Source organism: Osmerus eperlanus, chromosome 21 (genome assembly GCF_963692335.1).
Source record: "Osmerus eperlanus chromosome 21, fOsmEpe2.1, whole genome shotgun sequence".
NCBI lineage: Eukaryota > Metazoa > Chordata > Actinopteri > Osmeriformes > Osmeridae > Osmerus > Osmerus eperlanus.
In genome coordinates, this window is record NC_085038.1 from 747766 (window position 1) to 774257 (window position 26492).

Consider the following 26492-nt stretch of genomic DNA (forward strand, 5'->3'; position numbering starts at 1 on the left):
TGTGTGTGTGTGTATGTGTGTAGCTACGAGGAATGGCAGTTATGTCACAAACGGCTCCCCTGGAGGTCTGGAATAAATCTACCCGTGCCCCCCCCCAGACTGCATGGCGCTACAGACTGTAGGACAGGGATGGGGAGTGTGTGTGTGTGTGTGTGTGTGTGAGAGTGTGTGTGAGTGTGTGTGTGTGGGGGAGGAATTGGGAGGGCTTCTATGTGTGTGTGTGTTTATTAAACAAAACTATCTTAATTCTTCGGAGGGATGGAAGGAGACCTTGATAATAAGACAACATCATCATGCAGAGTGAAGTGTTTCCTGGTATCTACCCTATCTCCTCCGCTGGCTCCTGTTCCAATAGTAGGCTATGCAGTCGCAAGAATTAGAGATCGCTTCACCGCCTTTCAAATTAAATGGATGAGCTTTGCTACTAGGGAGAAGAGAAAATGCTACTGAAACTAGTGAATTGGATGCTGGGTAAATGTCTCACAATATCCATGGCCACTGCAGCATGTCGATTTATTCTCCATCTCCAAATTTGCCTTTGCATCCTCTCTGTTGTTGGTCGGGAAGACGCACCTGTTCGCATCTGATAGGGGGAAATGATTGAACCTGTGGTAAGTTAATTTCAGCCTGGCGGTGAGACAACTTGGACATAGTCAGTGGAAAAATATTTTAGCTATTTATACGCTGGGGTCCAATAAAACAAGGCTATTCACAACCGATAGAAACATCAACAAATACATGAAGTTCATCGTCATGAAGTTCTCCGTGCATTTAAGTAAAATGCAATTGGCCTCTCGGGCCTATTTAAAAATGTGTTAAATTAATGTTTGCGGCTGGTTTAACTGTAAGAAATGTTTTATGTGGTACTCAATGCAAACCTATTTTTTGAAAGAGGAAGGAGTTGTCATATGGGAGGCGTTAATGTGACCCTTTCCACTGGCCCTTCATCAATGCAGTGTTTGTGGTCGGATAAATTAACACCGCCTACAGTTGTCTGACAAGTGAGAATATTTTAGGAACGACTTCTAAATTTTGTCCGACTTTGCCATCTAGTGGCTAAATACGATGTTGTATCACCCAATGCATGACTCTGGATTGGCACCCCCTCGCGGGAGCGCGCGCGAGTCAAAGAGTGAAGGATTTCGTCTTGATATCGCAACCAAACGAAGGGGAGACAGAAGTCTCACATTATACTTTCTTTGTTATAGAATTTTAGAGAAGAATGTCGGTTATCTGTGTAAATATCAGATGCTATTTTCAACACAAAATCCTTAAAATTCGTTATTCAAACCGTATAGTAACGAACGCGAACCAACATTCTTGCTCCACGACATCGCATTCTGAGGAAATATACCCCAGTATGATTACCAAAGGAAATGTATTTTGTGTAGCAGGTTCAAAGTATTTCACATGGCTCTTCATACTAATGTATAGGTTCAAAGGCATGCGATTTTAATGCAGTTAGCCTGCGCGTAGGGTGGGTTACTCAGACAGGTTGAAAACAACAGCCTTCTGATCCAGAATAGGCTATCAGCTGTCCTGAAAAGGGACCAAAGGTTCACGTGCCTATAGCCTACAAAAGACAAGTACTAAAAACGATGTATCAACTATGTATCAACATCAAAAGAAATGTTCTCACCATCAAATCCTTTTTTAAGATAGGAAATATTACTCTTATTGTTTAAGTCAATGAAATAAATGAAAAAATAAAACATAATAATCCCACACCTACCATGGACTATTCTGATTTCAGACCTGTCAACCCTATAGCCTACATACACATGTATTGGTATTAAATTTATGCTATTAAATGTACATAATGCAGGAGTAGAAGGGAAGAAACGTATGCAGGGGGCCTCAAGACAGGCCTTGTTTTCCATTTGATGTAAGTGCAATGCACTCCCTGCTAACTTTGACTAGGAAAGTGTTACATTCCTGAAACGTACTGTGGTTACTTATACTAGTGCCCTCAGTGTACAGTAAGAATCATTTGATGCTGGGATATACAGAACAGACGATAGAGGTGGTGCATTTCACGACAGGCTTGTTGTATTCCTTCTTGCCATGAAAGGCACCCCCTGCTAACTTTGACTAGGAAAGTGTCACATTCCTGAAACTTACTGTGGTTACTCATACTAGTGCCCTCAGTGTACAGTAAGAATCATTTGATGCTGGGATATACAGAACAGACAATAGAGGTGGTGCATTTCACGACAGGCTTGTTGTATTCCTTCTTGCCATGAAATGCACCCCCTGCTAACTCTGACTAGGAAAGTGTTACATGCCTGAAACTTGCTGTGGTTACACGTACTAGCCCCATCTTGTGCAATGCACACACTCACCAAACTCACTCATGTAGGTAATCCCCAAGGTAGCATGATCTCTCTCCTCACCTCTCCTTTCACTGTGTGCGAAAAAACATGCATGATTTTTACAAAAAAAAAAAATATTAAGTTCTGGGAAAAAAGCGAAATAAGTATCCGTCAGAGCCCACACTTTTTACTTTAACTTGAGTGAAAAAGTGTAATCAGTACTTCAACTTTCACCAGAGTCTTTTTAAACACAGTATCTGTACTTCTGCTTGAGTGCAGGATGTGTGTACTTTTTCCATCTCGGATGTTACGACCATTAATAATGTATCATATTACTGTCCCACTATGTGGAAACGTCAATGCTTACAAGTGATTTGACAAATACATCTGTGATGAACCTGGGCTATCAATCACATTGTGTGTTGGGTTGGAACCCATGTCCATGTGGCTTCTTACAATTGTCATCATCGATCAGTCTTCTTCTCTTACCACTTCCTCTCCCACCTCCATGCATGCACACACACACGCACACACATACACACACGCACACACACAAACTCTCCCTCTGTCACTGATGGTGTGAATGTTACGATAGCAACTTCCTGAATGTTTGAGAGTCCAGAGTCCAGCCTTCTGTTGAGTCTTTGGTATGAGCTACCTTTGACAAGGCAGGCCAGCCCTTGGGTAAGGGTTAGGGTGGGTATAGCCCTGGGTGGGTGTGTTTACACTCGTTTAGAGAGACTGATTACAGAGGGGATAGCAGTCATAAGGAAACAGACTGAGATGAAAGTTCTCATTGTACTGTAGTTAGTCAGTAGTAGTTAACAGCCTGTTTTAATATTATCGACTTGACACAAGATTTTATCATTAACTCTAAGACTAAGACTAGACACACATGTATGTAATATAATGTGTTGATGAAATGGACGTCAAACGGATGAAGGGTCTTTTGTCACGGACGACAAGAGATTTGATCAGTGTATCAGTGTTTGTCTGTATGTGTGTGAACGCAGTCATCCAGAAACCATCTCAGCACTTTCAGACGGTGAGTTATTCATCCTTGGTTGTTTGACAGTAATTTTGAGATCTTGTAGTCCACGTATCCTGTAGTGCACTGGGAAGCCTGTTGTGTAGATTTCTTTTTAGAAATCTAAATCAAACTAAATTATTGATTCAAATGTTCTTTATTTTCTACCTGGTGTTTGTAGAGTGTGCCTGGCACAGGGGTGCAGGCAGACATTCACAGACAGAACAACTCTGGTGAGTCAAAGCATCCAATAATATCCTGTCTGGCTCTGAAGACGTCAGCTATTTCATAACATTTCTTTTTACCTGTGGTGGCTGTGTCAGTGTTGTCATGCTTTACCATTCTACGACAATCTACGGTATATCAGAGCATATTGACTGTTGTTCTGATATTGTATAGGAACTAGTGTATGAAAACCTCCCATTCAACACTGTGGTGTTATTCAAATTGATAAAGAATGCTTTTAGCAGATGCTTTTACATTTACATTTACATTTATTCATTTAGCAGACGCTTTTATCCAAAGTGACTTCCAAGAGAGAGCTTTACAAAGTGCATAGGTCACTGATCATAACAACAAGATAGCCACAAAACATTGCGAGTAGCCAAAACATGAAGCACACATTGTGAACAACCAAAATAAGTGCCAAAGGGAAGAACCATAAGAGCATGTAGTTAAACAAGTTACAATTAAACAACATGAACTGCTATAAGTGCAAGTGTACCTGTGGAAAAAGCAAGCAACAATTATAAAAACAATATATCACAGCGAGTACAAAAATTTAAGTCAGTTACCACTAACCACAAGAGCAACAAGTCTCTAAGCAAGAGTCATTGTGATCCTTGAGGAAACTAACATCGGGTCAAGCGAACCATTCCTAAGTACCGTTGTACTCCCGGAACAAGTGCGTCTTGAGCCTTTTCTTGAAGGTGGAGAGACAGTCAGTGTCTCTGATGGAGGTGGGGAGTTGATTCCACCACTGGGGGGCCAGACAGGAGAAGAGCTTGTGTTGGGACCGGGCGGTCCTGAGCGGTGGGACCACCATTGCTCTTTTACCCCAAGAGCAATATTGCAGGGAGTGGGATTTGAACCTGCATCCTGTGAAATGCTTAGACCGCTGATCTGAATTAGGACCCGTCTCCTGTGTTCCAGTACCCTCTGTGCCTCTTAGCCTCGTGGTGGAGAGTTTGTCAGGCGAGAGTATCGAGGTCACCTGGTCACCCCCTGAAGAACCAGCGGGGATCATCATTGGCTACAACCTCAACCTCACAGACCAATCGCGTACCATCAGCTCCACAGTCGGAGCCAATGAATTCAGTGCTTCCTTCTTCCCAACTATAGCTAACACGACATACAGGTAGGTCATGTGATGTAAAACGTTGCTGTCTGGTTGGAATCCAGGAAGTCCCACTTGACCACAAACCTCGTGAATGCATCTTTGTTGCTGTGGTTTGGAAAGCTGATGCGTGACACTTCCTTCAGGATCGCCGTGGCAGCGGTGAACAGGAAGGGCCAGGGGCCGGCGGCGACAGGCAACTTCACCACACCTCCCAGAGAAGGTCAGTATCTGGCTGTAAATATCTCCATGTGTGTTTCTCCTTCAATAAACTTGAAGCTTGGTTTGTCTGAGCGTAGAGCTCTAGAGCAGGTCCCTGTGGTGAACTGGTCCTCGTGTTTCAGAGCCGAGCGGAGGGTATTGGGTGTTCCTGTCCAGGATGAGGTCGCTCAGGAGGAAGGAGATCTCTGCTGGGATCCTGGAAGAGGCCCTCTGCCTCCCTGAAGATCTGATCCAGGACAACATCACTGGTGAGTCCACAATTATCTCTGTCTCTCTTGCTCTCCTTTTCTCGCCTTCTCCCTGTCTCCACCTCTCTCTCTCTCTCTTACCCGCTGTCTCGCTCTCCGTCTCCTTCTAGCCTTCTCTCTCTCTCTTTCTCTCTCTCTTTCTCTGTCTCTCTCTCTCTCTTAATTGATCATTTCAAGGATTTCTTTGTTTTATCTTCTTGTGCAGGGGTGTCGGTACATCCCAGCGCCAGCCAGGTGTACTTCTCAGCAGGGCTGCACATTTGGGTCAAAGGAGATAAGAATCTAACGGACCCCTCTGATCTGGTGCTGTTCCACTCCGCTCCTCTAGGGGTCACTGCTCTGTCTGTGGACTGGCTCTACAGACGGCTCTTCTTCATCTCTGATGGAAAGGTGAGACAACCACTTTACATTCCCATTTCACACTGTATTTATTTAGCAGACGCTTTGATCCAAAGCAACGTGGAAACAGTGCTGGTGGAACAGGAGATCATAAGTGTGTTGTGTTTCGGGACACAGTCCCAGTGTTTTACGTAAGGATACATGTTACTGTCTCAGTGTTCAGGCAGCCTCCCTTCTCTGTTGCAGGTGTTTCAGTGTGGTCTGGAGAACTGCCCTGACCCCCAGGAGGTTCCCCTGCCTCTCCCCGACCCTCCCTATAGGATCGTTGCAGATCCGTACAATGGGTGAGCCTAACAACCTTCCTGTCAGTACCGACTGTGTGGAGTTAGAACCGCAGACCGCATCGCCAGAACCACCTCCCAAACTGTCCCATCCTCTAGGTACCTGTTCCTCCTGCTGCCTGATGGGATACATCGCTCCATCCTCCCAGACCCCTCGCAGGGTCAGACCTTCGTCCTGACGCCAGTAGTGTCCCGCCCCGCCCTGCTCGACCTGGCGGTCAGCTTTGCGAACAAGAGGGTTGTGTTCTTTGACCAGGTCAGCCGGACCATCTCCGCCACCTTCCTGGATGGATCGGATCACGTGACCCTCCGTCCGGATATAGGCTCCTTGCGCTCCGTCCAGAGCCTGGCCTATGAGAAGGATCTCTTTGTGCTGACCAATGGGAGGGTGGTGTACCAGGAAGTGAAACAGGGGAATGTCTTTAATGAGTTCCTGGTGGACTGTGACATCTTGGAGCCCAGCCAGTTGGGGTTTGATAACGTCCGAGTGTCCAGCTCCTCCTCCCAGCCACACCCCGTCCCCCTGAGCCCCCGGACTCTGGAGGTGGTGTTTGGAGCTGACATGGCCTCCGTGAGATGGGAAATACCTGCACTGAGGATGGGAGCCAGTAAGGACATACACTGTCAGATGTTCAGTCTTCTAAATTAAATGTCTTCGTAGATCCTGACTGGAGTTTCAAGTTTGTTGTTTGTACAGGCACAGTGCAACCTTCTCTTCTCAGCAGTCTAACATAGATTCTTTATCTGAGCAGTCTAACTTAGATCCTTTATCTCAGCAGTCTAACCTAGATCCTTTACATGGTTTCAAGTCGTCTGCAGTTGAAATGTTGTGTTTTTGTTTAACTGTCAGGTCCGTCGTCTTGGCAGAAGTGGACGTACTCGGTGAGGATCTCTTGTCTCAACAGGTCTGAGGCACTGACCCAGTACAACCTGACCAACACTCATCACACATTTAACGGGCTGCGGGGTAACCATGGATACGTGGTGACGGTGTGGGCGGAGTCTCCAGGTGGAAGCTCCGCCTCTGTGCGGTCCGAGGGATCCACGCTCACGCTTGGTTAGAACGCTCTCATTTCCAGTCCGTCCAATCAGAGGCCGCGGTTATTAGGATTTCCTTTCTTTTGAGTCTCTTTGAAGATCTTGTTTTTATGATACAAGCCTTTGTTACCTTGGTTCATAGAATACGTCAGATCATATCATGGTGTAAAATACTACTGTATTACATTTCATTTCATTGTATTATAGTATTCTAGTAAAATATTACAATATAATAATTATATTATATTTTGTTTGACAGAGGACCACATATACAGTCCCTTGGTCATTGGTGTGAGTACAGTGATGGGTATAATCTTCATTGCTATGATTGTTGCTGTAGTTGGTGAGTCTTAAACACCATCACCTGTCCTTTATCACTCACACATTCTCTTTCATGACTTCGTTATCTTAATCCTGTAAATGTGATGTTCCTCTCTGTAGTTTGGTGTCGGCGGCCGAGGCAGAGGGTTCTGGAGGGAATCACGGTGGTGCTTCCCCCTGACAAGGAGCTGGAGGTCATCAGAGGATTGGTGGGACTCGCCAACGCCTGCTACGCTGTCAGGTACTTCCAGACACACAACACACGGGGGTCAGATGGCTGAGCGGTTAGGGACTCGGGCTATTAATTAAAAGGTTGTTGGTTCGATTCCCCAGCTGTGCCAAACAACGTTGTGTCCTTGGGCAAGGCACTTCACCCTACTTGCCTCGGGGGAATGTCCCTGTACTAACTGTAAGTCGCTCTGGATAAGAGCGTCTGCTAAATGACTAAATGTAAATGTAACACTGGACTGAGACATTTCTAGACTGACTAATTCTATGTCCCTTTTAGAAGTGTCCGCTAAATTACTACAATATACAGCAAAACACTGTGTGTTTCCTACCGTACTCATAGATGGGAAGTAACAAAGTACTAATACTGTACTTCTAATATTTACTTTTAAATAAGTTTGTATCATTGATGAGTGCTTGATGAGGACTCAACTATACTCTACCGTACTCTATTGTACTCTGCTCTGCTTTACTCTGTTTTAGGGTTCTCTGTTCTCCTCTCCCCTCCTTTCTCCTTCCTCTCTTTTCACTGTGGAAAAAGTTTCGTAAAAAAGATAACTTTTGAAAAATAAGTTTAGAAAGGTTGAAAAAGAATGATGTGAGGTCCTCCAACAGGTATTAGTAATGGCTACTTTTTAGTTAGGTATATGTCAGAGCTCATACTTCTTTACTTTAACTTGAGTGAAAAAGCACTCAAGCTTTTACCAGTCTTTTTAAACATGAGCATCTGTACTTCTACTTGAGTGAAGGATGTGTGTACTTTTGCCATCTCTGACTGCACTTCATAGATTATGTTTTTATGAGTTAGTCATACGATCCTCAAAGTGGTCTCTATGAGTCACAGTATGTATTTTTACAGTTGTAGACGTGTAAACGTATTACAGTTATAAGACGTGTATTTTTCTTATCACAGTTTTTAACCCGTATATTCCTGTCTGTTAGCCCCCTACCTATCCACAGCTACACATCCACCTTACCTCTGTTCCCCCGCGAGAGCCTAAAGCTGCAAAGGCTTCTGGGTAGCGGGGCCTTTGGGGAGGTGTATGAAGGCATGATTGTAGGTCAGCCCATCCAGGAAGTCATACCCCAAAATAGAGTAGCTGTGAAGGTAAATGTTTCCATAAAGTTCCTCATTTCAAAATCTGTCAGGATTTATTAGTATTTATTAAACCAGCAAGGGCTCTTTGAGATTATATATTTTTTTCCTAGAATTGGTTGGAAGATTATACAGATGTTTTACAGATTTTCTAATGGATCTTTTTGTGTAGACTCTGAGAAAAGAAGCGACAGAGAGTGAAAAAGCTGAATTTCTGAAAGAAGCTCACATAATGAGGTACCTGACTAATACATTCACTGAATCTCCTCTGGAGGGCGCTGTATGTTTGAGCCTCTGTGATTCTTGTGTGTGTTTGCATCTTAATGTGCATGTCTATGTATGAAGTTTTCGATCCTCCTATATCTTTAGCAACCAGTTCCAACACCCCAACTTCCTGCCCACCGGTGTGTGTGTGTGTGTGTGTGCGTGTGCTTGTGTGTGTGTTTCTCGTCATACAGCCAGTTCCAGCACCCCAACATTGTGCGTCTGCTGGGGGTGTGTGTCCAGAACGAACCCCAGTTCCTGATTCTGGAGCTGATGCCAGGAGGAGACCTACGATCCTACCTCATGAAGGCTCGTCCGTCCGCGGTCCGTATAGACAGGACACCCTCTCCTCCCCTCTCCTCCCCTATCCTCCCCTCCCCTCTCCTCCCCTCTCCTCCCCTCTCCTCCCCTCTCCTCTCCTCTCCTCTCCTCTCCTCCCTTTTCCTCTCCTCTCCTCTCCTCTCCTCCCCTCCCCTTTCCTCTCCTCTCCTCCCCTTTCCTCCCCTCTCCTCTCCTCTCCTTCCCTCTCCTCCCCTCTCCTCTCCTCTCCTCGCCTCGCCTCTCCTCCCCTCCCCTCCCCTCCCCTCCCCTCCCCTCTCCTGCTGTGATGAGCACAATGTAAGTGTGTGTTTGTCTGCTGATGTTTAGAGTCGCGGCTCGTTGCTCAGTGCAGACCAGCGGCTGGACATCTGCTGGGACACCTGTCAAGGCTGTGCCTACCTGGAGAAGATGCACTTTGTCCACAGGTTTGACATTCGTTCATTGTAGACAGGGGGTTTACTGGTACTGTACATAAATTACTGAATATAAGTTAATGTGTAAATACAGTGGGATCGGTATAGATCAATGGTAGAGCATTTTTTGCAGATTAGGAGTTTGAAAGTTAAAATCCTTCCAAAGGATTACATTGTATAGACTATTTCTGTCATAGCCTGTAGTTAGTGCTGTAATGGGATAAACAATGTCGTCCATGCAGAGATATAGCAGCCAGGAACTGCCTGGTGTCTGTGCGTGGCTACAACGACTCTGAAAGGATGGTAAAGATTGGAGACTTCGGATTGGCTCGGGATGTATACAAAAATGACTACTACAGGAAGAGGGGCGAGGGCCTACTTCCTGTACGCTGGATGTCTCCTGAAAGTCTGTCGGACGGAGTCTTCAACAAACACACAGACGTCTGGTAGTGGTCAGCTTCACACACACGCACGCGCTCTCTGGGGTTCTGTGCTGTTGTGACGCGTTGTTGTGGATACGGAGAGAGAAACACGAGCCTGTCTTTACGTTGGTGTGTTTGTGTTAACGCGTCCAGGTCGTTCGGGGTGCTCCTCTGGGAGATAACAACCCTGGGACAGCAACCCTATCCCGCCCTGTCTAACCTGGAGGTCATGCACCACATCAACTCTGGAAAGAGACTGTCCAAGCCTGCAGACTGCCTTCCCGCCCTGTAGGTGTACCGTCACCATTTCCTGAGTGCTTTAAGTTACCGATGAACTGGTTGCGTGATTGGTTGACGGGTGGTTTGATTGACAGCTATGATCTGATGCTTCGGTGTTGGAGTTCTGTGCCCGGTGAACGGCCAAGCTTCCGGATGCTCCAGATCAGCCTGGTTCAGCTGAGGGGATCAGAGGCCCGGCTCAGCCCCGCCCAGGGCCCTCTCAGCCCCGCCCAGGACCCTCTCAGCCCCGCCCAGGCCCCTCTCAGCCCCGCCCAGGACCCTCTCAGCCCCGCCCAGGGCCCTCTCAGCCACGCCCAGGACCCTCTCAGCCCCGCCCAGGACCCTCTCAGCCCCGCCCAGGGCCCTCTCAGCCCCGCCCAGGACCCTCTCAGCCCCGCCCAGGGCCCTCTCAGCCCCGCCCAGGACCCTCTCAGCCCCGCCCAGGACCCTCTCAGCCCCGCCCAGTATCGGTTTGCAGGCCACGTCAACCAGGCCTACCAGGAGGACGGTGAGTACATAGAAATACAGGCAACACTTTACTACCATGCAACTGCATAGAAATACATTAAAAAGTAAAAGCGAGGCATTGTTCGTGAAAAGCCTCAGAAGAAAGGAAATGACCACCACAACCTTAACTCAACAGTTCAGTACGGTGTATTGCTATTGGTCTCTTGTGTTATTGTCTCCAGAAGCGGACTGCATCACAGTAGATGAGGATGAAGGCACAAGGCTAGGCTTAACTCACGTGGTCAGTGAAGAAGGACTAAACTACCTGATGTTTAGAGTGGACGGGCCGGGAGAGGAGACCGATGGAACTAAACCCTGCTAGCCAAAGAGGATAGCTTAGTGGTTAGAGCATTGCAGATGAAGAGGTTGCAAGTTCATATCCCTACCTGGTACTATGTGTCTTGGGGTCTGCTAATGAACACATGATATGTGATGTGAATCCCTGCCAGAGGACTGGTATTACTAACAATGGGCCAGAGATTTTTTTTTTTATGATTGTCATTTATGATTCAGGAATTTTGCACAGACATGCTGTCATGGGTTTTTTACATGGTTTTATTTTATTTTTTTTGCTACGTAAAACTTAAATCTTACAATGAATTAATCAACAATTGTCGTGGTTATCTGTTGTTTTCTATAGTTTAGTAATATTGATACATGAGTATGTGTCTGTCGCTTAAATATCTCTCAAACTGGACACTGTTAAGTGTGAAACATGGTGGGTGTATGGGTCAGGACCAAAGGACGTGCGGGGAAGCACGTTGGTGAAGTTGTTTGGACTCGACAAATAAATAAAAGTATATTTGAGACAATATAAAAGGAGCAGATGGTGAACAGGCAAGGAGACTGCCTAAAATACTGAGGTCAGTATTCTTTAGATTTTGACATCCGTTTTCTCATCCTTCGTTCTGTGCTGTAGAAATAGTGTGCATAGGAGACAACTAACGTTAAATCTATGACTCAGGTTGGTCTGTTGTACAATGTCTATTAATATAATTATGACAATATCGCTGTTGGCATTGGGTAGAAAGAAATGATCTAATCTGCCTTAGATTTGTATTATTGTACACATTTTCAAAGAATAGGAGAAATATATTTATTTAAAAAGGAAACTGTCGTGTTTTGTTCGGCGTGACTTTTATTTTGACACGTATCCATAATGCGCTAAAGGAAGTTAGGTAGTTTACTGAGGCTCGGATACTTCTCGAGGCTAGCTAGCTGGGCATTCAATAAGGTTAATACGGATTAACCGATTATATTACATTACATTTAGCTTCTTTATGTGCCACACAAATAAATATTCATTAATGACGCATCGAGTGTTGGCGGAATATCAAGGTGTATCTTTAGTAAAGGGTCCTTCCACTTGATGATAGTCTGCTAGCTAGCTCTGATTTAGTAAGGTAATGCTGGCAAGAGCTTTGATTCAACCCTCGTTTAAATTAATCTAGCCAGCTAGCGACGACAGCTAAGAAATTCTCGATATTGTACCAATTAATCAAAAACACCAGGCCCGTCATGCAGCAAACAGAGAAAAGTGGCGAAGCGACCGTGGATGTTCAGTTTACCGACCTCCCGAACGCTCTAATCGCGTGCAAAGTCACCGAGGATGTTTTCAATGACCAGAGTCTGAAGGTAAGCCGATGATCAGTCAAACTATTAAGTTTAATTTAAATGTCATTGGTTAAAATGTTTTGTCCAGTTCATATCTGTAGTGTCAAACTAGCGTGTTGCATTGTTGGTTAAGTTTGCTATTTATGTGTCTCTTCTCTATCCCGTAATATGGAGAATAATGCTAGCTAGCTATCACTGTAAGCTTGTGCTAACTAGTTTAGAATATTTGGTCATGCTGTCAAAGTAACAGTTACCGGTATTTTAATCAACTTCCTAATGCAGCAACCTATTTTAACAGCGTCGAGGCCTGATTGACTCGCTTACAGGTGTTTCCATTTTTCATTTACCTTGTGTAATTCGAGGGATTCTACAGTTATTTTGTCCTTGGCCAGATTGACGAAATATTGCTTTCTATTCACCTAGCTACTGCTGTAACTGGTATCTAGTGTATCAGTGAAGACACACAGTGAAGTCTAGTGGATCCACTCTTAAACGATTTGTTCCTGCAAGACCCGCATGGAAACACTTTAGTTCCTTTCCCAGGTTGCATATAATAGGGGTCGGAACAATTCAATCAGCAAGATAGTTTCCTTTCCAACATAGGAAATGGGATGATACGAATAAACAAGCTATAAGTGCTGCTAGCTAGGTTGTCTGGATCCTATTTTCTGTATTCTCTCAGTTAATACAGTGACTAAACCACAGACTCACTTTCAGAGAATTTCTTCTTGGTCCTTAAATTACACACAGCAGCTTGTGTTCGTGTTAGCTGTGTCTCAGTCATGTGTATGCAGGGTGATGTGTCACCATCTCGTTTGTAAAGCTAGTATTTGACGTGAGGACTGATGGGCCTGGTTATGCTTCTTAACCTTACGTGAGTCATTGTGGTAAGAAAGCTGTTTTCTGAACAACAATGTAAAAGATGGAAAGTTGGCATCACATGAACAGTTAGGAGCTTTGCAGACAGCTGGAGGGAACTGGGAACACCAGCCAAGGCCTGAAGGCTACATAGTTCAGTGTTTTACAAATAATAAAATGAATACACAGTTTGTGTGCCAATTTATTGGACACTCGATTCTTTAAATTGTGTTTTATGACATATATCCATTGGTCGGTTGAATGATGTCTCAGAAAATACGTTTTGCATAAAACAACAACTATCGATCAGTTTGATCCTCTTAACACAGAAATATGGCGGAAGCACTGTTTGTAGTGGAGCTACAACTGCCAGCGGCCAGTTTGGAGCCTAATCCATGGAAGTGTGAGTGAGACCGATGTCAGCGAAGGGAGACAGTCCTGTCCTGGACAACACCAAACAGATGGTGCCATGTAGGACTAATGACAACAGAAACATTCAGGCTGGTAGGACATCATCCCCCACTCAAACACCTGTGTCCAGGCTGGAATGTCATGTGTCCTCTCCTGAGTAACCCTGATCTAGGGGATCAGAATGACGAGAGAGATCTGAAGAGCGTATGTCTCTGGACAGTGTGTACACAACATCGCTTCTCTCCATGTGGGCTAGCCATGTGTTCGGACTCTTCTAACCAAGGTGTTTGACCCCACAGCTCTGGTTGTTGCGGTTGAGCTCTGGTTGTTGTGGTTGAGCTCTGGTTGTCGTGGTTGAGCTCTGGTTGTCATGGTTGAGCTCTGGTTGTCGTTGTCGAGCTCTGGTTGTCGTTGTCGAGCTCTGGTTGTCGCGGTTGAGCTCTGGTTGTCGTGGTTGAGCTCTTGTTGTCATGGTTGAGCTCTGGTTGTCGTTGTCGAGCTCTGGTTGTCGCGGTTGAGCTCTGGTTGTCATGGTTGAGCTCTGGTTGTCGTTGTCGAGCTCTGGTTGTCGCGGTTGAGCTCTGGTTGTCGGGGTTGAGCTCTGGTTGTCGCGGTTGAGCTCTGGTTGTTGGGGCTGAGCTCTGGTTGTCGGGGTTGAGCTCTGGTTGTCGGGGCTGAGCTCTGGTTGTCGGGGTTGAGCTCTGGTTGTCGCGGTTGAGCTCTGGTTGTCGGGGTTGAGCAGAGGACACAGGAAGAGCAACAGCTGAGGTCAAAGCACAAAGCATTCTGGGAAACAAACATGACGAAGAGGGCTCACAGTAGAATCATATTTACTCTGTGCTGAATTTGCTGTCATTTTTTGACCTGATAGAAAAGCAGTGGCAGCTCTTAGTTTGGCTGACCCAGTTAAAATGTTCTCACCTGGGATGTGGTGTGTGTGAGAAAATATAGACAGGCCGATCATGCAAAGGGTGCATGCAATTTTCAGTTATTAAACAATTGCACAACCGGTCCTTTCGTCCATCAATTCAGACTATACAAAACAGGTCGTTCTCAAGTTACTAAACATCCCCTAAATGTTGTTTTTACCCTCGTAATCTTGGTCTGTGGGAATCATTTCACACAGAACTCTGAGTCAGATGCTGAGAGTTAAATAGCAGGCAAGGTTGTCATGGTGAACACAGACACCTGCCATTAGTATGCTTACTGTCAGACATCCAAGCTAACACTTTGCCTCTGACTGTGTGTATTGTTGTCTGTAGTTTTGAGCTCTGGTAGATTGTTCTGGATAACTCTGCTGAGGTACATTTTCCAGTCATATCACACACAGTGACTCAGTATCCAGGCCTGTAATGTGACATGCTGACTAATCATTGAACAGTCAGTAGGGCCTGGAAGGAAACGTGTGAAAAGATGACCCCCCCCCCCCCCCCTCTTCTCGTTATCTTCAGTCAGCTGAGAGATCATATTACGGAACATTCCATGGTGTGTGTGTGTGTGTGCTTGTGTACCTAGGAGCGTGCGCGTTTTCTGTTTGTCGTCTGTGTTGACTGTGCCGATGACTCGGTCAAGTGTTTGCCTTCCTCAGAGCTTGTAAATATTGGCCTTCACGTTACGGTTCCACCCCGAGTGATGTAGCCTGTGGTCCCCAGCTTCAGCTAACTGCTTCAGCTGTCCCCCGAACTCTTCCTCTGAATCACCCAGACAGCACAGCTTATCGCCGGGCACAGTCCAGCCCTCATACCACTAGTACCCTCCAGGATTCGCTGCACAGCCTTCTTGGTCTCAAAGCTTCCGTGACAGTGCTCAACCCACCAGAGCATCAGGATTTTATTACAGTGATATAAGCACTCTCATACTGGAAACTCTGACATGCTGTTTACTCTCTGACATATTAACATGCTGATAGGAGGAGGCTATGGAGCTAGCCTTGGGCCAGGACAGAAGAGAGACGAGACAGAGAGAGGGGCAAGGACTGACAGAGACCAACTTAGAGTAAGAAAGAGAGAGGGGCAGAGAGAGGGGCAGAGAGAGGGGCAGAGAGAGGGGCAGAGAGAGGGGCAGAGAGAGGGGCAGAGAGAGAGAGAGAGGGGGGCAGAGAGAGGGGGGCAGAGAGAGAGAGAGAGAGAGAGAGAGGGGCAGAGAGAGAGAGAGAGAGAGGGGCAGAGAGAGAGAGAGAGAGAGGGGCAGAGAGAGAGAGAGGGGCAGAGAGAGAGAGAGGGGCAGAGAGAGAGGGAGAGAGACCAACAGGGAGAGGACTCAGTGAGGGAATGGAAAAATTTAAATATGAAACCAAAACAGGCTGATGGAAAAAATGTAGGGCTGAGAGCACACAGCTGAGAGCACACAGGCACACACACACACACACGTACACATACGCACGCACGCACTCATTCTTTTTAGATCAGGGTTAGGGTTAGGGTGTGCAAAAAGGATATATAAAGGACAGAGATTCACTGAGGACTGAGGGTCTGGAGATGTTTAACATGACCTCCACAGTCTAAAACAAGAGGCTTAGTAGATATCTGGAGATGTTTAACGACCACAAACACGAGCTCTCGCACTCGAATCAAATGAAACCACAGCCACTCTCCGGGGAGCCGCTAAACAGCACTTTCCACACAACACATATTTTCCATACAGCATCCACACCCAGTACAGTGAACCTGTGGTCTGTCACTCACTCACACAACACCACAACCACACCTGTACTGTCCGGGCACAGGAGGCACGTGACAGACACCAAGACTCTTCAACGCAGAGAGAGCCAGGGGTCTCCATGTTGTGACAGCAAACGATCACATTGTCTCTGTGTTTCCACCAGATCCCTTTAACCAAAGCCTGGTGGCAGGGAGAGGGGACACAGTGGTTGAGGTCCCTGAATTATTTTGATGTTGAAGAAATCCGCAGCCTAACCTGACTTTAGAGCAGGGGAGAGCAGACTGACGTCATGCTCTAAAAACACACACTCATTAGCACACACACACACACACATACACATACACACGCACACACACACACACACACACACATACACACGCACACATACACACACACACACACACACATATACACACGCACACACACACACACACACACATACACACGCACACACACACACACACGTCTGTGCTATTAATACCACCCAGTCATAAAGGGTTATCAAGCCTCCTGCTACATCATACTTTCCATAAGCACCTCTCCTTCATCCCTTCCTTTCTCTGTATCTTACCCTCGACTCTCTATCATCACAGGCTGTGTGTCTCCTTGTCTTGTGTGCTTCTGTGGTAAATGGGCCACATTGTCCTGAACGTTTTTTATTTGTGTGTGTGTTTGTCTGTTTGCATGCGAGTCTATGATCTAGATAGGCTTATTCTCACATATTTTCCATTCAAAACCAGAGAAGAGATTAGTCATGAGAGAGAGAGAGAGAGAGAGAGAGAGAGAGAGAGAGAGAGAGAGAGAGAGAGAGAGAGAGAGAGAGAGAGCGAGAGCAGATTAACACGTCAGTCAGTGGAGAGGTGATGTCACTATTTTCCAGCCTCCCTATTCTCTCTCCACCTCTCTCACCTCCATCCCTCTGATTGGTCGGCAGCGGAGGAGGGGGAGGGACTGACTCAGTAAACGAGAGGGGAATAGAGGAGACCACACCCCCTGCAGCTGAGGTTGGCTCGCAGTGAATGAACAAGGAAGAGACGGAGGGAGGAGCCCCATAGTACGTCAGCAGCTCTGATATAAGTAGCTGTTCAGAGAGAGAAGAGAGAAGAGAGAGTAGTATTAGATGTGTATTTGGGCAGCCAGCCCACATTCTCCCGAAGCTTCTATTGTTGCAACACCAGATTAGACCAGGGCAGGAAGACCGGCTGTAGCAGGGGACTGTGTCAGGAGAGAACGGTGAACCCAGACAAGGTTGTGTGTGTGTGTGTGTGCTGTCTGGCAGTCTGCACCTCCGAGGGTGCGTCCTGAATGCTAACTCGGCTAACCTAGGATGTGGCTGAGCCGTCTCGGTGCTTAATGCTGTGAGACCTGCTGGAGGGCTGTCTGGGAGACCTGCTGGAGGGCTGTCTGTGAGACCTGCTGGAGGGCTGTCTGTGAGACCTGCTGGAGGGCTGTCTGTGAGACCTGCTGGAGGGCTGTCTGGGAGACCTGCTGGAGGGCTGTCTGTGAGACCTGCTGGAGGGCTGTCTGTGAGACCTGCTGGAGGGCTGTCTGTGAGACCTGCTGGAGGGCTGTCTGTGAGACCTGCCGGAGGGCTGTCTGTGAGACCTGCCGGAGGGCTGTCTGCGAGACCTGCCGGAGGGCTGTCTGTGAGACCTGCCGGAGGGCTGTCTGTGAGACCTGCTGGAGGGCTGTCTGTGAGACCTGCTGGAGGGCTGTCTGTGAGACCTGCCGGAGGGCTGTCTGTGAGACCTGCCGGAGGGCTGTCTGTGAGACCTGCCGGAGGGCTGTCTGGGCTGGGCAAGGCTCCCGGCTGCTGCAGGGGAGAGAGGTAAAGGACACGGAGGACTGTAATCGATCAGGGGAAGAAGAAAGAGAGAGAACGCCTAGAAGGACAAACAGGCAGAGAGAGAGAGAGAGAGAGAGAGAGAGAGAGAGAGAGAGAGAGAGAGAGAGAGAGAGAGAGAGAGAGGTGTGTGTTGTTTCGTTAGAGGAGGTTTCTCTCTGGCCTCACCCTGGGGAAAGCCACGCCCCCAAACCCCTGCCACCCCCACCCCTCATCTCGACCTCTGACCTCTCGCATCATCAGGTGGAAAGGCCTGCACCTCTCCAAACTTCCCATCATGCACATCAAGACCACCAAGTGTAACCGCTTCTGCCTGGTCGCCTCGGTGACCAACCAGGAAGTGTTTGAACGGCCCGAGGCCCAGGTAAGACCACTTCCTGGAGTGCTGGGGGAAGGTGCGTGGCTCGTTAGCGGGCGTCCTGGACCAGAGGACTCTGACCTTGCAGGATCAGAGATGTTCCTCTTTGATAGATGCAAGATGGAGATCTGCCACACTTCCTGTTTCCTGTCCTTTCTGTTCGAGGTGGACCCCCCTATCCTCTCCTCCTTAGTCATCCTCATCACAGCCAGAAGACACTTCTGGGCCCTGTGCTAGCACAGGCCCCAGAAGCACAGGCCCTAGCACAGGCCCTAGCACAGGCCCTAGCACAGGGCCCTAGCACAGGGCCCTAGCACAGGGCCCTAGCACAGGCCCTAGCACAGGGCCCTAGCACAGGCCCTAGCACAGGCCCTAGCACAGGCCCTAGCACAGGGCCCTAGCACAGGCCCTAGCACAGGGCCCTAGCACAGGGCCCTAGCACAGGGCCCTAGCACAGGCCCTAGCACAGGCCCTAGCACAGGGCCCTAGCACAGGGCCCTAGCACAGGGCCCTAGCACAGGGCCCTAGCACAGGCCCTAGCACAGGGCCCTAGCACAGGGCCCTAGCACAGGGCCCTAGCACAGGGCCCTAGCACAGGGCCCTAGCACAGGCCCTAGCACAGGCCCTAGCACAGGGCCCTAGCACAGGGCCCTAGCACAGGCCCTAGCACAGGCTCCGTAGCACAGGCTCCGTAGTTATCGCTACATGGTTGAAACCTGATTGAAATGTGATGGTAATTCAGGGAGGTGTGTTTTTAATCCCAGAGAGGGGCTTTAATCTGGTCGATCCTCCCTCTGTCATCATGCTCCTTCAGTCATGCTGCCGCTGGGAGGGGTTGGGTGGTGGGCGTTGCCATGGCTACCGACCGGGCCGCTGTGCACTTTAGTTGTTTTATCAGTGAAGAAACTAGTGCTGAGAGAGAGACTACTACAGAGAAGCGCCTGTCTCTCTCTCTCTCACTCTCTCTCACGCTCACACTCACACTCACACACGTCAGCTTGAGGGTATTTTTAGAAAGTAGAATCAAGGATGGAAAAGTGTGTGTTGAATGACTTGAGTGCTGTGTACAGTGCTGTGTTCTGAAAGGTTTGTTTGAGACTTTAATGGCTGTTGGGGTGTGTGTGTGTTCCAGTGGTTAGGCCTCCACAGGAATTATCCTGTGAAGATGGTACAGCTGCAAGATCACAATACCTCCTGTATCACAATACCTCCTGTATCAGACTGACTGTAATGTTCTCTCTTTCCCCCCCCCGCTCTCCCCTCCTCCCCCCTCTCCCCGCTCTCCCCCCTCCCTCCTCTCCTCCTCCCTCCCCTCCCTCCCCAGGCCAGTTTTGAGTCTCTGTTCCGCTCCTTCCATCCGGACGTGTCCTTCCAGTTCTTTAAGAGTTTCCGTCGCGTGAGGATCAACTTCAGCGACGCCCTGGCCGCGGCTGATGCCCGGCTCCGCCTCCACAAGAGCCACTTCAACGGCAAGGAGATGCGTCTCTACTTTGCTCAGGTATGAGACGCACACTTTGGTCTTGTCGGGCTAAATTCGGAACCTGTAAACTTATAGAAACGAGGAGAAACAGGCGTAATGTTATGGAATAATTCAACCTGAAATTGTTTTGGTCCTCTGTGTTTTCTCTGTTGTCCTGATCATAAAACTGAACACGCTAGTGTGGTGACCTATCCTGAGAATGACACGTTCCATGTAGCTAGAAGATGGTCTCCTCATAGACCCTGACGCTCTGCTGAAAGCTGAAACATTCTGCTGTTCGTTCCACCTCTCACTGTCTTGTCCTTGTTTCTTCCTGCATCCTGCTTCCTGCAGTCCGTCCTTATAGGCAGTCCCCGCCTGGAGCCCCCCAAGCCGGATAAACAGTTCCTGATCTCGCCCCCCGCCTCGCCCCCTGTGGGCTGGAGGCAGGCGCAGGACGCCACACCCGTCATCAACTACGACCTGCTGTGTGCCATCTCCAAGCTAGGCCCAGGTACACACACACGCGTCTCTCACACACACATCTTGCACACACTTCAGCTAGACCTGCGTCCAGCATGCTTTAGTGTTCAGCCGATCACATCATGCTGAAGGGTTCATTTGAGCTGATGTGTGCGTGCGTGTGTGTGTGTGTGTGTGTGCGCGCGTGTGTGTGCGTGCGTGTGTGTGTGTGTGTGTGTGTGTGTGCGCGTGTGTGTGTGTGCGCGTGTGTGTGTGGTGTGCGTGTGTGCGTGTGCGCGTGTGTGCGTGCGTGTGCGTGTGCGTGTGTGTGTGTGCTCCAGGTGAGAAGTACGAGCTGCACACAGGAACCCCCACCACCCCCAGCGTGGTGGTGCACGTGTGCGAGAGCGAGCAGGACAGCTCCGGGGGTGAGGATGACCCGGAGAGCAGCTCCCGCCCTCCTCGCCCCAAAATCATCCAGACACGTCGGCCAGACTTCACCCCCGGCGTCATGCAGTGAGAGGCCGAGCAGAGAGGGGGCGCTCTAACATCCAACATTCATCAAACTTCCCAGGACACCACAGACCTGGGAGTGTGTTTGGGACATGTAATACATCTTCCCCAACTCTAGGGGCAGCGGTGTCCCAAAGCCCTGCTTTTCATGGAGAGAAAGAGAAGGAAGAGAAAGAATCATCTCTTGTTGTGTCACTTTTGTTTGCGTTTTTTTATTATCTCTTCCGTTTTCCATACGACGGGAATTAGTGACTTGGTAGAGAGAGGGAAAGTGCATCAGAAGTATTTGATAGATTAATGTTTTTACTGTTTTGTAAAATGTCCTCATTTTGCTTTGGTGCTACTTGATTCATCAAGCATGGAGGTCGTAACCTCAAACAGAGGAGTTGCTTGTGTAGATTTTCATTTGAACTTGTAGTCCCCTCCCCCCTCGCCCTGCCTAGACTGAGATCACACACGTGTTCATGTAAATAGGTTGTGTCTGTAGACCCTGTGCTGTGCTGTTGTCTTTAGTCCTACTGTTCAACCCTGAGGATCTGTCGTTGACCCCTCAGCGCTCACAACCATGTGGTTCATCTGCACACGAGACGACCAGGACAGGGAAGTCCCTGACTGGGATTCAAACGAGTTAGCTAGCTAGCTAGCTAGCTAGCACTCCTAGGTCATTCAGTCTCCCACTGTAACCTCACGTTTCATCTTACAGCTGTAGAGCATGACGCACTTTACCCCACGCTGCCATATCCTGCTTCAAACTGAGAGGGCGGAGCCAGATGGGCGTTCTGCATGGGGATGTTGACAAACCCGATCATACATGTGCTGGGCTTGTTTAGCTTGAAACTGGCAGCCATTTTGGGGGCTGACATGCATCCATTGTGGCTCTGAACTGTACTTGGATGTATGGGGGTTGTAGTCCATTCCTGCCAGGGACTGTTGGAGTGTGTTCACCGTTTCATAGTAATGGGAGGGATTGTGTAGACGCACTGTGAATGCATGTATTATCACAGCACTTGGGAGATGGATCACGCTCCAAGCCCTAACTAGTAGGTAGATATTGCATTTAGCCAATTTAGCTACTTTTGTACTCTAAAACTACTGTTATTTGGAAATTCGTTTTACCTTGAAATAATCTTATGATTTATATCATTAAATAAATACTTAACATCTAACATGTACGGATGTGTCATTTGTTTCATTCTGTGAGATGTTTTATTTCATAACACATATTGTAGCTGCCTCACTTTGTCCAGAATAATAATAATGCATTCATTTAGCAGATTTGTTTATTTTAAGCAAAATCCTTGGGGGATTGAAACCTGCAGTCTATCTGCAGATAAATTCTGTAACCCTGAGCTGCTCCTTTCTGTACGTCTAAATAGGAGAGACCAGAGGGTGATGACTCGGCTGTTACATAACAACAGTCTCCCTGTCTCTTCCACATACACCTGGATGTATGTGGCATCTCCCTGCCTCTCCCCGTCTCCTCTTGCCTCTCCCTGCCTCTCCGTCTCCTCTTGCCTCTACCTCTCCCTACCTCTCCCTGCCTCTCCGTCTCCTCTTGCCTCTGCCTCTCCCTGCCTCTCCCTGCCTCTCCGTCTCCTCTTGCCTCTGCCTCTCCCTGCCTCTCCGTCTCCTCTTGCCTCTACCTGTCCCTGCCTCTCCCTGCCTCTCTGTCTCCTCTTGCCTCTACCTGTCCCTGCCTCTCCCTGCTTCTCCGTCTCCTCTTGCCTCTACCTGTCCCTGTCTCTCCCTGCCTCTCCCTGCCCCGCCCTGCCTGTATTAGGTTCTACATGCACAAAACTTGGTCTGGTTACCTATACCAGTCCCCTCAAAGTGCAGTAAGAATCATTTGATGCTGGGATCATTTTTTTTCTGTTTGCTTGTCTAACTACCTTTGTTCACAAAAAACAGCCTGATGTAATCTGTATCCCCTATGTGACTTTTGCTAGAAAAGAGCAGAAATATCCGTAGTGGCTGCGTCTCCCTGCCTGTGTGGATGATGTTGCACCATAATGTTACACCTCTCCCTGCCTGTGTGGATGATGTTGCACCATAATGTTACACCTCTCCCTGCCTGTGTGGATGATGTTGCACCATAATGTTACACCTCTCCCTGCCTGTGTGGATGATGTTGCACCATAATGTTACAGATTCCAGCCGATCCTCCCAGATGCAGGCAGCCCTCTTGCTGATGTCACTGCTGATGTCACTGCTGATGTCACTAGTGGGCACAGAGCTGGCCGCCCCTTTCATGGTGACATTTGGGACGTATGAGAAGCCAAATCAAATCAGGAAACTGATATATATATATATATATATATATGTATATGTATATGTTGATCATATATATGATATGTATATCATATATGAAGTCATATATTTATATATATATATATATATATGACTTCATATATGACCTGACTTATAGGGACGTCAGGTGGCTGAGCGGTTAGGGAGTCGGGCTAGTAATCTGAAGGTTACCGGTTCGATTCCCGGCTGTGCCAATGACGTTGTGTCCTTGGGCAAGGCACTTCACCCTACTTGCCTCGGGGGAATGTCCCTGTACTTACTGTAAGTCGCTCTGGATAAGAGCGTCTGCTAAATGACTAAATGTAAATGTGTATATATATATAGGTATATATATATATTTATATACACACCTGTCATGTACACTCTTTACCAGATGGACTAAATAGTCCATCTGGTAAAGAGTTGTCATGACAGCTGTGTTCATGAGCATGTAACAAGAAATTGATTGTTTTAGTACAGTTAAGAGTAAATTGTAATTCTCCTCTTGCAGACATCAGCAGGCAGTTGCTAGATGTGATAGTGTACAGAGATTAGTTTAATGCAGTATTATTAAAAATGTAATATTGAATTTGATCCATACTATTGGACAACTGGTCTACTGGATTATCCAAGAGGATTAGTGTCGGTATCCACAGTACAACATTCCTATTAGACCAGTTGGGTTATAGCTCAGTAGTAGAGCATTTGCTGGTAGATCAGAAAGTCCCAGGCTCAAATCCCCCAGTCGATGAAGATTTGAGTAAAAGCCTATTGTATATGTACAAAACACAGCTATTGTGATGTCCCTGCTTCCCCCTGGAGGTGTACTTTGGTATTACACCCATCACTTGATAATGTGTTACTGCAACCAGAAATCTTTTTAAATGTCTGACTGCAACAACAATGTTGGATGTTGGATCTATTCAACATGAGATAAGTCCAGGGTCGGCTACCCAAATGGAATGCTGTGCCCCCTCCAAAAATAATTTTGTTAAAGTATAAATAAGAAATACTGGCATTGGCTATAAATTAAATATGCTAAATGACTAAATGTAAATATCAAGATGGCTACACTTTCCTGCAGAATATGCAGGTATGCTCTTATTTTGACTCATACATGCTTTGTAAATGCGTGCCCCCCTTGTGAAAAAAAAATGCCCCCCCATTTAGGAGTCGAGTCTGAATAAGTCACCCAACTATCTGTCAACACTAGCTACAAGAAAAACAGTACTGAACCAGGGTACAAAAATGAGTCTTTATTTACAAACAGAAAGGTGTTGAAGCCCACATTTGTCTAAAAAAGTAACAGCTAAAAGTCTGATGTGTTGTCATCACAGGTATTGTCCAACAGGAAGTGATCAGACCTTCTTCCAGGAACAGACAATTGGAGTTCTGCTTTAGTCTTGGTGTGTGCGTCCTTCTCCATGCCACCCAGGGTGGTTGCTGGGGTGACAGAGAGAGGACAAGGTCATTCAGCTGAACTGCCATCAAACCACACAGTCAGTATGTGGCCGCCTGCTTTCCTGTCCCTAACCTGATGTTAGTTTCCTCCAGGATCACAATGACTCGTATTGAGAGACTTGTTGCTCTTGTTGGTTAGTTGTAACGGTTTCAAATTCTTGTACTCGCTGTGAATTATTTTACTGTTGATTGTTTTTTCTACAATTGCACTCTTGTGGGGTTTCATGTTGTTCAATTGTAACTTGTTTAACTGCATGCTCTTATGGTTCTTCCCTTTGGCACTTATTTGGTTTTTCCACAATGTATGCTTCATGTTTTGGCTACTCGCAATGTTTTGTGGCTATCTTGTTGTTATGATCAGTGACCTATGCACTTTGTAAAGCTCTCTCTTGGAAGTCGCTTTGGATAAAAGCATCTGCTAAATGCATAAATGTAAATGTAAATCAAACCCTGGACCAACTACACCAACAGGGTGACAATGAGGACCAACTGCACCAACCTGAGTGGCTCGGACAGCTGAAATCAACTCCAATCAATTACAGATGAAAAACAAAGCTGTCATCATCACCTGCCAATTTACTTTAGTTTGTAATGCGACACACCAACAAATTCTCTCTCTCCCACCCTCTCCCTTCCCCCTTGGTCTCTCTCACCTCTTCTCCCTGTACACCTGTTTTGTCAGTCATCCTTCTTGTTATCTAAGAGCTCCTGTGTCTGCTGGGCAAGCCGTTTTTTCTCCTCCAACTCGCGCTTATTGGCTGCTTCTAGCTTGTTGGTCTGGTAGATCTTCACAGCCGCGAACCCCAGACACAGCAGGATTGTCTTGGCAGCTAGGATGTAGAAGAGCAACGGGATGTTGTCTAAAGCCTGAGGAGAGAAAGAGAGTCGTCAAGAAGATCACAGGCACAGAGAGGAGAAGCATGAGTGATGTTTCATTTGTGTGAGTATGGAAAAACCTAATGCTTGGCCTACTTTCAACTTGTCTTCATTGCTTGGTGACCAAAATATCACAACCTGACCTCCAACCCCGATTTTCCTTCCTTGCTTATTAAAGCGTGTGGAACTCTCTAAATAGAACACCCGGATGGACTTAAATAGGCCTACCACACTACACTCCCACCTAGAAAAGTCTAAAACAGCTGAGCGTATCATTTAGAGGGGGGTAGGGTCACTCTCACACTCAAAGAACAGCTGCGTGTTTGCTTCAGGCCTCGGAGCGAGGACATTGTCTTATGCGTCACTCAAAGGCTTAATCATAATTTGCTTTTCAAAAACATTCTGATTCTTAACGTAATCGTCAACTTTAATATGGTCATTGACTGACGTTACAACTGTTTCTTTGGAATGTCATATTTGCGTAGCCCATCACAAAGTTATAACTAATAAGTTGCGCCTCCCTTATTTAACGGTACTTTGATTTAACGTTTATTAATTTAACATGTAAAGGAAATAATGATCTGCCGGGACAATGTCAAGCCTACGTACTATATCATCATACAGATGCATAAAATAATATTTGCGATTTGCTTGCACTGCTCCATAGTCCACACCGGAAGGCGACCACTCCGTTCAAAGGAGCAAAGTAGAATTTCGAATACATTGACAGAAGGCATTCGTCGAGATATCAGTAGTTCCGGTGAAAACATAAAATACGTTTAGGTGTGAAATCATGACGTACCTTCCAATTGATCATGTCGATGGCTGAGTAAAACCCCGATCGTGTACGATTGTCCACGAGTGTGTTGATTCACGGTTGCGGTAGTCCACAGCTACCCCGGTTGTAGTTTTAAACCAATAGCGGCGTAGTGACGTATTCGTATTCCTCCTTGGTACCGCCCAATATTAGTTCGTT

General features: G+C 47.1%; 3 protein-coding genes across 6 annotated transcripts; 2 read left to right on the forward strand and 1 right to left on the reverse strand.

The window, feature by feature from the left end:
* The first annotated feature begins 3090 nt into the window (after positions 1–3090).
* ros1 (c-ros oncogene 1, receptor tyrosine kinase) lies at positions 3091–11755 on the forward strand. The gene is made up of 19 exons (XM_062446488.1): positions 3091–3357; positions 3521–3572; positions 4492–4696; positions 4822–4898; positions 5020–5145; positions 5351–5535; positions 5731–5828; positions 5925–6433; positions 6676–6882; positions 7123–7206; positions 7305–7425; positions 8355–8520; positions 8681–8745; positions 8967–9096; positions 9421–9518; positions 9749–9952; positions 10082–10216; positions 10303–10715; positions 10897–11755. Exons 1-19 carry the CDS (start codon positions 3235–3237, stop codon positions 11034–11036), a joined length of 3138 nt encoding a protein of 1045 aa, XP_062302472.1. The 5' UTR covers positions 3091–3234; the 3' UTR covers positions 11037–11755.
* A 148-nt stretch (positions 11756–11903) lies between these two features.
* LOC134007223 (calcipressin-1-like) lies at positions 11904–22063 on the forward strand. 2 transcript variants are annotated; one of them, XM_062446489.1, is made up of 4 exons: positions 11904–12349; positions 19784–19957; positions 20273–20432; positions 20722–22063. In XM_062446489.1, the coding sequence occupies exons 1-4, from the start codon at positions 12233–12235 to the stop codon at positions 20898–20900; spliced, it is 630 nt and encodes a 209-aa protein (XP_062302473.1). In that variant the 5' UTR covers positions 11904–12232; the 3' UTR covers positions 20901–22063. The 2 variants fall into 2 exon arrangements, with proteins under 2 accessions (XP_062302473.1, XP_062302474.1); XM_062446490.1 differs by lacking the exon at positions 11904–12349 and adding an exon at positions 17865–18465.
* A 2352-nt stretch (positions 22064–24415) lies between these two features.
* Positions 24416–26457, reverse strand: LOC134007220 (small integral membrane protein 11-like). Of its 3 annotated transcripts, none has more exons than XM_062446487.1 (3): positions 26319–26457; positions 25311–25507; positions 24416–24622 (listed from the first exon to the last, which is right to left on the reverse strand). In XM_062446487.1, the coding sequence occupies exons 1-2, from the start codon at positions 26331–26333 to the stop codon at positions 25319–25321; spliced, it is 204 nt and encodes a 67-aa protein (XP_062302471.1). In that variant the 5' UTR covers positions 26334–26457; the 3' UTR covers positions 24416–24622; positions 25311–25318. The 3 variants fall into 3 exon arrangements, with proteins under 3 accessions (XP_062302471.1, XP_062302469.1, XP_062302470.1); XM_062446485.1 differs by lacking the exon at positions 26319–26457 and adding an exon at positions 25613–25807; XM_062446486.1 differs by lacking the exon at positions 26319–26457 and adding an exon at positions 25613–25807 and having other exon boundaries at positions 25294–25507.
* Between the last annotated feature and the right edge of the window lie 35 nt (positions 26458–26492).